The 11877-nt window shown below is 24.8% G+C and overlaps 1 protein-coding gene across 1 annotated transcript in view; it reads right to left on the minus strand.

Annotated features, from left to right (window-relative positions):
• Window positions 1-3751: 3751 nt before the first annotated feature.
• LOC126898634 (cytochrome P450 4g15-like) overlaps window positions 3752-11877 on the minus strand; it is an 11595-nt gene continuing 3469 nt past the window's right edge. The window contains exons 2-12 of the mRNA XM_050672884.1: window positions 9594-9802; window positions 9281-9484; window positions 8496-8678; window positions 6627-6696; window positions 6441-6567; window positions 6159-6351; window positions 5988-6097; window positions 5848-5916; window positions 5489-5657; window positions 4782-4967; window positions 3752-4153 (exon numbers count right to left, since the gene is read on the minus strand). Of these exons, the coding sequence (XP_050528841.1) occupies window positions 3975-4153; window positions 4782-4967; window positions 5489-5657; window positions 5848-5916; window positions 5988-6097; window positions 6159-6351; window positions 6441-6567; window positions 6627-6696; window positions 8496-8678; window positions 9281-9484; window positions 9594-9801 (1698 nt within the window). The 5' untranslated portion in view covers window position 9802 and the 3' untranslated portion in view covers window positions 3752-3974. The remainder of the gene's footprint in view (window positions 4154-4781; window positions 4968-5488; window positions 5658-5847; window positions 5917-5987; window positions 6098-6158; window positions 6352-6440; window positions 6568-6626; window positions 6697-8495; window positions 8679-9280; window positions 9485-9593; window positions 9803-11877) is intronic.

Genomic DNA, 11877 nt, shown 5'->3' on the forward strand with positions numbered 1-11877 from the left:
AATATAATTAAATCCTACAATGGGTTCCAACTATACAGGTTTTTTTTTATTATTTATATTTTACGTATAAATATTCTACAGAGATAAACAAATTGACGATTGTTAAATTGTGTTAATTAAAATATAAAATGATACAATAGAATTGTTTATGAACTTCATTACGCCATGCCAAAGTGTTGCAAATATTATAAGTAGGGTTCGGGACTATATATTAATAAAGTTTATTTTAGTCATCCTAAATTGATATTAGTTTTTATTTTTCTTAATTCTATTCAATATATATTAATTAAAATTTTAGTTTTGGAGGGCATGGGTATCACTATACTCTAGAATAGAAATAGTTGTTATAAACTATAACTATAAAAATATGGAGTGGTCCAAACAAATTTTATAATTGTATTTAATTCCAAATCCTAATTATAAGGAGTAATATTCAAATAAACGAAACAGGTGTGTAAAATTTTAACGCGAATTTATATTGTATTGTACTTCGTTGTGTACCATCGTGTACCTATTTATTTTCAAATGGAATGCCAAGGGCAATGATGTTATATAATACTTGTTGATAGTATTTGTTTATTATTATTAATAATGTTTTTATTATTTATATTCTTCATAAATAAATAATAATAGGTAGGACCAACTTTATGTTCAATACATCAAATTATATCTAATATTAGTGAATAATTTGAAATATGGTAATAGACTATGTGTGTATGTATATATTTATTCGTAAGGTTAGTATTTTCGGTAAAAAAAAAGGACAGAAATTTTAATTATTAAATTATATAACCAAATAGAATTTTTATAGCTATTTCTCAATAGATAATACGTTAATTTTATCAATTTTTTAGGAAAAAAAACTAAATGAAATGGTGTATTATTAAAATTGTCCTTTATAATATACAAAAACAAACTCTTTAAAATTGTTTCGTAATATATTGACACACGGCAGAATATAATATCATTCTGTTACAGATGTAAAAAAAAATGTCAACTAATTTTCGTGACTAATCTAAACTATTTAATTATAAGCCACAGATTTAAAGTACTTTATCAAATTATCACAATTTTATTAACCTAGTTTAATAATGAGTTTTTATAATATTTATTTGTGATTATAATATTATAGTGATATTAATAATAAGGAATTCCGTTAATATATATATATATTAATTAATATAAATATATTATTTATAATATATATATAAATATTTTTTTTATTTACCATTTTTTAAAATACTACACACGCATACAAAAATAGTTATGAAATAGTTGAAGAGTGAATGTGTCAAACGTTCTATGTGCCAAAAAAATATTTGTTCAGAAAACACAAAAAACATCACAAATTAAAAATTTTCTTATAATTTTGTATAAAAATATATGTTATGCTATATTTACACTATATTAATAGCCTCGTAAATTTCTATTATTTTATTTTGTCATTTCATATTAGTATAAATTAAACATTTGCTAATGACAGTTCCAAGTGCCAAGTATTATAATATTAAAGTTCCAAGTTTCAAATAATGTGATAATATTATCGTTCCAAGTACCAATATTTTATTATAGATAACAGAAAATCATTCTTTATTTTATTAAGACTTCATATATATTTTTATAAAATATGTAAAAAAATCAACACTTTTTTTGAGTATCACAAATTGAAAAATAAATGTACAAACTTAAATAAAAAATACTCTTAATCTAACATGACATTGTCAGTAAATCTCAAAACGTAAAATAAAATTTTTTCTTCATATAAAAATGTAACAAGAAAAGAAAACAGTAGCTTTCTTGAGTATCACAAATTGAAAAATAAATTAACAAACCTAATAATAATTTAAAAAAAAATCTAGATTAAACATAATTAGAACATAGCAACATCATAATAAATAGCAAAAAAAATTAATTCATGACGTTATATTTTTATAGAAGTTTCTGTGCTTATCAGGTAAAAAAGGAATCATGGCCAACAAATCTTTTTTCTTCTCTGACGACAATGTGGGTTTCGGTATAGGTATAAATGTCTGATTTTTAAGTTGGTCTATAGTAGCATTTCTTTTAAAAACGTTAAAATCTTTCCAAAGTTCTTCATCTGAAAATGTTTTTTTATAATAGATTTTTTTGGGAGTTAAAAATGAAACTTTAATCATCGAACATTGGAAACTTGGTTAAAAAAATTGTTAGCAATGTCTTTAAATGAAAAAAAGTTGTTTTCATCCATCGGAATAACTCGAAATGGATTTATCAACTTCGCTGCTCTAATCATTTCTTGTAAATCAGAAGGAGTGAAATTTTGAAAAACTACGTTTCTTTTCGATGATAGCGAAATCACGATCACAAGCCAAGAGAGAGTGGCCACTTATCAAAAATTTTTGTATAATCTCATCAAATATCCTCATATTTATTAAATATAACATCAAAACTACTAACGTTTTATTTTTATTTTGGCCAGCACAGTTGTCTGACCATATAATTAGTTTTTTGCGATTTATCGTATTTTCGTTTTTGTTAATAACTTGAAAAAGACAAGAAGCGATTTCTGAGCTTCCACAAGAAGCAATACTTTCATCCCACATATACATAAAGGCTGTATTGCTGTCACCGAGATGTATTCCAAAGTTATAACAACTAAGTTGACGCTTTCCTGAATTGTATTATTGCTTTTCCTGGTCGCATACGATTTTCCACTAATTCTTTTTTTACCACTTCGTAAAATATGTATACTTTCAGTGTCCATAATAACACAATTAAACAAATGAAAAAGAAAACTTAACGACTACAACAACACCAGTATTAGTTATTTTGAAATATAACGGACTATATTATAATATTGTAATCGTCAAACTATTATATTCGCCCAAGGCACTTAGAACGTACAAGTAACAAAGGGCATGTCTCACAGAACAAATACAATCTATGAACGCAATTTTGTACAATTTTGACACTTGAAACACATACAAGATTGTGACCTTTGGCTCATAGAACATAAATCAGAAATAAAACAATTTTTCAATTTTTTGGCACATAGAACGTTTGACACATTCACTCTTCAGTTATTGAATTATAGTTTTTGTAATATAAATGAATACATTTTTATTTGAATGTAAATTTCATTAATATAAGAAAGAAATTTTCGATTGATTCATAAACAATAACACTTTTAATAAATATTATTTTAAAATCGCCTGAAGTTAAAAATAACTCCCTCTAAATAAATAATGTTAATTAAAAATAAATTATATGTTAACACACAATGAATAATTAATAAAAAACTACTTAACTAGTTATTAGAAACTATTATATTTAGCTTTAGGGCTTAGATAATGATTTTAGACCTAGATGAAGTTTTCCTCTAACAGATGACGGTGCTAAAATAAAAACTGCACCGTTATATAAAAACACATTTTTATTTTTATTTTTTGTCGATATTGCTTAACGAATGCTTAAGGTAGGGTAATTAATGAAATTAATGGATTAAGTGATCGTAGTCATATCGATATTCCCATCATTAATCAACATATCTAATTGGTATTTATTTTTTAAAGATGAATTAAACTTTAAAGATGTGCAATAATATCTTCTAGAAACAAAAATTCAATCCAGTATACATACGATCAGTCATAAAAGTTAAGCGTCTAATCTAAAATAGTATGTTGTTTATTAGCTAGACTTATTATATTTATATATAAAAAATAAATATCATAATTAAAAAACAGTGAAATTTATTTCACATAAGAAACGCATGTTATAAGTATGTTATTTATTTATAATTGTACTTTCACTACATTATATAATGTTTTAAATTAAGATTAAAACAAATAAAAATATATCTTTTAAATGATAATAAATGCTACATAACAATTACTACTTTGTCTATAGAATGATTCCTTACAACTTTTTTTCGGTTAAAATCTAAATATAAATATTTTAATAAAATACATGCAGTATTAAAAAAAAGCAAGAGAATTTTATGCTGTTTTAGCTAATGACTTTCTTGGTTCCAAGGTAATTTTGAATCCATCTGCTCTCTTTAAAATAATATCAGCTTGGAGCTTCCATTTATCTTGTGGTATGGTACTATGAACTTTAAAGTTTCTTAGAATGGTGGACAGAATGATTTTCAATTTCAACATAGCATATTTGCGACCTTAAAAGTTTAATAAAACATAAGTTATTTGAAAAAAAAATTATTTGAACTTTCTATATGACCTTTGAGTTAGTGAAACAAAAACTAATTTGCATTAATACAATAGACTTTATGAATGATAAATTTTATTTTTAAGGTCTCTAAAAGGGTTACTCTAATAATACTGTGTATAATTGATTAATTTAGATTTTTTTTAGAATATATAAATTATTTACGCAGTGCGAATATTTAAAAAATTGTTATCAATTATTCTTTATGAGTATTTTCAGCATTTGAAAAATATTACAACAATTTTCAAATTAAAATACAATATACATGCTGTCTTGCCACTTGTCCATACAATTTTAATTAAAATACCTATAACTCAAAAGAAAACGGTTTACAGTAAATTTTCGAAATTAACTAGAATACATTTAAGGCGAAGAAAATTAACTTTTTTAATTAATATTAATTGGATAAAAAAATTTTGTTTTTAGAAAATGTCAATTCATCTGATAAAGCTTATTTTAATTCTTAACTAGGCAAATCAGTCTGATTTTTATTTTTTTAAAGGAAAAATACCTCAAAATTTATAGAAAAAGTATAATAATAATTACTAATATCTAAATATTGATATTTTCTAACTCACCGACACAACTTCTGGGTCCTGCACTGAATGGTACATAGGCGTAGTAATGACGGCTGGCAGATTTTTCTGGTAAAAAGTTGTCAGGGTTAAATATATCTGGATTAGGGAAAATCTCTGGATTACGGTGAGCTTTAAAAGTTCCAATAACAATAGATGCTCCAGCTGGTAGTGTTATATCTTTTGATCCTGTAAAAATAAAGTAAATATTATACTTGCTTATATTTTGTATAATAGCTGTACTGAATTTGTTAGTTTAAAGTTTGGCAAAATAGCCAGGTGTTATACAATTTGTAACGACATTCTTTGTTCCGATAAAATTCAATTGCCTATTAAAGCATTAAAATGTTAGAAAACTTTCATAAATCTATTATACTCAGATTACGTCTAAATATAATATTGCCTTCGTAACAATTCTACCATCCATTATTAACACCATGAAAAATTAATCTAATCGATGACTATTAATAATAACTTAAAAGAGAAATATTTTTAGATTTTGTCTATATTTGTTTCTCTTTCAAATTTAGGTTTATTTAAGGTCATTTAATGTATATAACTTAATACTTTAAACAAAAAGAACACGTAAAACTTGTTTAGTTCAGTTAAAAGGAATTTACTAGAATATTAAGTAAATAATTTCCGACTGAACTATATAGGAATTCAAACTTTAGTAAAGTAGCATTTTTATAAAAATTGGAAAATTTTACCTAGTTTAACATTTTCTTTCAATTGACGTGAGATGATTGGTACAGGAGGGTACATACGAAGAGTTTCCATGATACATCTTTCTAAATATTTCATTTGTAAAGTATCTTGAAAAGTGACTGGTCTGTCGGAGTCACCAAAAATTGAGTATAGTTCTTCAACAACTTTTTCCTAGATAAAAAATATAAAAGCTATTACTAAGGTCTGATTCTAAAATAACTGATAAATATATTTAAATATTGTCTTATTCTTTAAATTGTAATTAGGAAACGTTTTTCGTTAATTATAAAAAGTCATATCAGTCCCAAGTTATAAACTCAATTACGTAATTCAGTCTTAGATTTTTTAGTGAAATTAGTACCTGAACATCTTTATGTTCACCCATAAGGCATAAGAAGAAACTGCTTCCAGCTGCTGTTGTGTCATGTCCCTAATTATTAAAATCATATTCAAATTCATTAGTACTTATACTCGGCGAATAAAATAAATATTCGTTCTTACTTCAAACATAATAGTGTCTACTTGTTCACGGACTTCTTCGTCAGAGAGAACTACTCCGTTTTCAGCACATTCAATCAAAAGATCTAGAAAAGCGACTCTTTTCTTCTCTCCTACTTACAACAGATCATTTCTCAAATAATATCAATTAAACTTTATATGAATTAAATATACCAATGCCATCATCTTCTACATCCAAATCATCCTTGAGCCCAGCAGATTGGCCAAATGAGTTTCCATATGGCACTTCTTCTACTGTAGAGGTACTAACGTTTTCTGATTCTTCGACAGCCGATGACAATTCTGGGATACCGGCTTTTTCTAAATTCTTTCTCTTTAAATAATCTTCTTTCTTTTTGGCTAATACCTAAAAAAAAATAATTAAAGTAGTTAATTTTTTATTTTTTCGTTTTAATATCGAAAAGTTGTCTATTAAACATTAATTATTGAACTCACATTATTGGTCAAACTGTGAATAATGTCAAGTAAACCAACTTGTTCTTTAGCGTATTTGGTAAAATTAAAAAGGAAATCTGGTTTCATCCATAAACGTGTGTGACGTAAATGCAAAATATCACACATTCTGAAAAATTATACATCAATGTAACTCTATAAAACAAAAAAAAAAATAAACAAATTTACTTCATAACTGCGGAAGCATATTCAAAACCGCTATGTTTCTGAGTTTTTTTGTTCACTCCCATGGCAGTTTCTATTCAATATTAAGATTATATTACAATTTTGATTAATTTAATATTTAAATTAACTTTTTTTTTTGTATTTACAGATTGAACTACTAATAAAATATTACCCCTCCTTGTATTCGTTAAATAATTATTTTTTCATAAATATGTACAAAATAAAATTTCATTTATTTTTATGAACTATAGTAAACATTAAGTTTCATTATAATAAGGCAAAATTATTCTTCAAGGTTGATTTTATGCGTAACTATCAAAAGTTAAATGAAAACCTATTATTATTTTCTTACTATTATATAAAAAATAGCTTAAATAAAAGGTTGACTTATTGATAAGTAGTTTTGTAATATTACTTTTTGAAATAATAGTATTTGAAGATTTAGGAAAAGTGAACAATGAGGTAGTTATTGGTGGTGCTCTATTTTACCATAATGCACAGTCAGTAATTCTTCTACGTTTTAAATCTCGCTCGCTTTAAATTAAAACTATAACAACTCAAAAAATAATAATACAAAATTGGTTATCAATAGTCAACATTTTATTTAAGCCATTCTCCATTTAATAGGAAATTATAATAATAAATTTCAGTTTAACTTTCGAGAGTTACCTCTAAATCTACCCTTAGATTTAAGTTTTCCTTACTTGAAAATTGATATGGTTTGTTAAAAAAAATCAAATTAAAATCTGTATTAATTTATGAAAAAATAATTCTTTAACAAAAAATGGAAGCTAATAGTTCATATTAAATCATATTGGACATATAATATTTACACACATACATATATATATATATATAACACTTTTATGAAAATATATTAATTAAACTTAAAGGATACGACATCTTTCTATAACATATTAAAAATGTTTAATTTTTGTAAAAGAAATAATTATTAAATACAATAAATTCTACAACAATGCAAAGTTAAATTTTTCTTTCACCCAATCAGGGTTAACAAATCTAAATTTTTTATTTTCTTTTTAATAGAAATCCATATTTTTAGATTAATGATAAAATAGATAAAAAAACTTTAAACAATTTTGTTCTTATATTTTTTATACGATGAACTGTTGTTTTATTATTCCATGTGTTAAAGTTTAGATTTTTTCGACCAATTCTTTATTGATAATTTGCTGTTTAATATAGAGTAGTTATTATTTCTTCTTGTTGTCACCTAAACGAGTTTTTATTGACAATTTTTACTATCCTTACTATCACTTATGGAGACAAAAATAAATGATAATTTATTTATATTCTATAAAAACAAATTATTGTTGCCTCCGGTATTATGAAAATCAAACAAGTGATGAATTTCTATTCTCATTTCAATTTTTTTAACAATTTAAAAACTCTGATTGGATAAAGCAAATAATAAGAACATAAATGTTTATAATTTTTTTTTATCATATTTTTAAAGTAAAAATGGTGGTTCTCATTAAAGAACGTTTAAGTATAGATTTGTATCACTGAAGAAATAAAAAATTATTTCACTATATATTAATATAAAGTTTTTTGTATCAAACAATATTTTCCCTTAAAATCAAAAATATTCAATAGTTTTCCATAAAATGAATCTTACCCTAAAGTATTATTAACATATTCATCTAAAAGTGTCTTATCCTTAATGAATCACCTTTTATGTATTTATAATAAAAGAGAGTTTTTCTTTATTTTCCATTATTTCTTTAAACTTTAATTGGTTTATTATAAATGAGAACAAAATATGGTGAATAACAAAGATGGATTAAAAAACATTAATCTCCTTTAAAATGTCATCTAAATTATAAAATGGTTAACTGTAGTTTTTCTTACCCAAAAGAATTTCTACTGTGCATTCACTCATATAATCATGAACATCGAATTCTCTTTTTCCCAATTTCTTCAATTTGTTAACTGTATCGCGACTATTAACATTAAACAATGTTATAAACGATTTTAATACATTTAAATGGAAAGTTGGTGCAATTAATTTTCTGTGTGCTCTCCATTTGTCACCTATTAAAAAATTTTTTTTCAAAATGATGTCTTAATAAATAATTAAGATTTTATAATTTTTTGTAACTTGTTAATCATATTATTTATTTATTTTTTCTAAATATACGTTGGCGGTTAGAAAATAGAACAGCAGAGGTAGTCCTTTCCCAAGTTGTAAATTTAAAAAAAAGTTTTAAAAAGTAAAGTTCAGAAGGAATCTAGTAAAATGTAGTTGAAGCATTCTTTAAATTAGAGTTCATTGAAATCTAACATTGATAACAATTACTATCGTAAAACGCATCGATGTCTATTTAAAAAATATATATTAAATTTACTAAAAGTTACATGCTCTTTGAATTTACTGATTAAAAAATAAAGTCATCGGAACGTTTTTTCTCTTTTAATCATATATTATATTAAACAAGATTTAATTTGAAATAATTTAGAATGATGTAAGAATTTTGTTACTATACAAAATATTTCAAAATCGGCTAATTTTGCTAAAAATAGTATAATTTTTAACTTTAATTCCCAAAAAATTAAACACAGAAGATAAAATGTAAAAAATATAAAACTATATCTATTACACAGTACTATACGTATGCAAAAAATAGTGTCATTACCAGTACTGATCAAAAGTCCATTTCCTAACCATGGCTCAAAAAGTCTGTATTCTGGAGACTTGTCAATATAAACATTACTACTGAGAATTACTTCTACGTCTTCTGGTTCTGTCAAAAAAACAATCAATCTCGGTCCAATCCACATTTTTACTGGTTCTTTTGGATTAAATTCAAAACTCATTCCATATATTTTATTGAAAATATCTTAAATTATAAAAGTAATATTATTAACGCCGAAGTATAACTGAGAATATATTTTTTTACAAAAATTATGTTTAGTACACATTTAAAATAAATAAGATTAATTTCTTACTGTGAGGATCTCTCAGAAATTCTATGGCACTACCAATGAAGGGTAATCCTTCAGGACCTTGAATCCTACTTGCTAGCTGGTATAGCTGTTTACGAGACATACGGAAATATATATACCATAATACTATAGCTGGAGTGAGCAAATAAAAAAACAAATTGAAGGCTGAGACCATAAATATAGGATTAACACCCTCCACGCTTGTCGCCATTCTGAAAATATGGAAAATTATGAAATTTATTTTATGTTGTATTTAATAATGATCAGTTTTACACCCTTCTATTTCTCGAACTTAACATGCTACAAAGGGCGGTAGGCTTCTTTCACGTGTTAGGAAGTCAAAGATGAAGAAGTCAAGAAGTTCTTGGCTAGGCCAATTATGAACGGTACGAGTATTATAACCGGCTTGTCCCAGAAACCACCACTAATGAGAAAATCACGAAAAAATCTCTCCGGCTCCTTGGGATCAAACACTGTAACCCGTGAGCCGAAACATACGTTTCTATCCACTAGGCCAGGCCAATTCCTTATTTTATATTTAATCATTTACTTAAAATAAGTTAACATGCAAAAAAACTATAATAATACAATTAAATTAAATGATTCTTGTAACCATGATGTCTGGACAAACGGTCTACATTTCAGATAATATATTTCATAAATTGAGATGTTATATTTGTTTGAACGTCATAATTTCTTTTTATTTCAATTTTTCACTTTATTATATACTTTATTAATTTTTCACTATTATTAAGAATATATACAAAGCCTGTATAAATATATATATTATTTACTGATTTAATAAGGGAATTACAACAACATTGATTCGAATACATGATATAAAAAAGAACATTGATAGCAAACATTTTATTATTAGCCCTACTTTTTTTTTTTCGTTGATTGCGACCCAATGAGTTCTAGATTAGGTTTATTTATCTATTAATTTATACATAGATTAATAAATTTAAAAAAAATAAATTTTGTATTCATTTAGTAATAAATTCAAGATACCCATAGTAACTTTAATAATTAAAAATCATAAAATATTTAAATCATTAAATTAGGGCACAATACAATTTATAATATATATTTTATAATTTGAGCATTAATCTATATTTATTAAAATAGTAATAATTTTATGTTGATTCTTTACGTAAACTTTTATTGAAAATTGTATGATTTGATGTAGGTTTAAAGGAGTCAGATTTTTGTTTTTTTTCATTATCAAATACCAAAGTATAAAAAAAAAATTGGTGTATTATTTCTAAGCCTTTATAATAACTTGATTAATGATTGGATTTTTCATAAAAAAGTATATCGTCGGCAAGACAATTGTTTCAAATATAACAATGAAAATTTTAAAGTGTAGTAATCTAGTGATACGGAAAAAAAACAATAGCTTCTCAATTGCACGTCGAAGCTAAAAAAAATTAATACAATATTCATATAAAAAACCCCAGCACAGGGGGATTACGGCATAGTGGTGACGTGGCATAGTTGGGTCAAGTATAATGGTATCTGACAGTGATTAAAATCGCCACCATAAAAAACGCTTCGATGCAAATCTTTACATAGCGTTTAATTTTAAAAAATTGGTGAATTATTACAAAAGCTACATGATCTGCTATTTCCTTATTTATATTATGATTAAGATAAAGTATGTTGAATGAAAAAGGGATATAAATATTATTTCTCAAAAAAAAAAATTCTGTTGATCCATACACTTTTCAATAAGTTATAGCATTATAAAGTAAAAAATAAAATAAAACCGAGAATTTTCACACAAAAATAGCATTCGGTAGCCAATTTCATTCTGAAGACAAAATAAAGTCCGAAATTTTTTTTTTCCATGATAAAGTATATTACATTAGCTTTAATTTAAGATATATATAAAAGTGTCAGAAAAAGTTAATTTTTTGTAAAAAAGTTGTCATTTTAAATCCCCCCCTGTGGGCAGTTAAAGGGTCAGATATAAAAAAAAATATACCAAATGAAAGGTAATGATATCATGCATCTATATAAAAAAAAAATGATATTGATATGTTCATTTTTTAAAAAATTATGGCACATATAAGTAAAAAAAATTGAAAAAATTGAAAAAATTAGCGATTTTTAAATTTGTAATTTTTTTGGAGGTTTCCCCCATTCACGGGGAACGAGGGAATTTTTATCAATTTTTGAGGGTAATGTCTTCGACTAGATACGATTTGTGATCTTTTAACGTATCATTGAAATAAATCGGTTCGGTGAGAGCTGAGAAAAAGTGGTAACAGACACACAAAAAAAA

The sequence above is a fragment of the Daktulosphaira vitifoliae genome, unplaced genomic scaffold, assembly GCF_025091365.1.
Source record: "Daktulosphaira vitifoliae isolate Bord-2020 unplaced genomic scaffold, ASM2509136v1 Scaffold_2, whole genome shotgun sequence".
NCBI lineage: Eukaryota > Metazoa > Arthropoda > Insecta > Hemiptera > Phylloxeridae > Daktulosphaira > Daktulosphaira vitifoliae.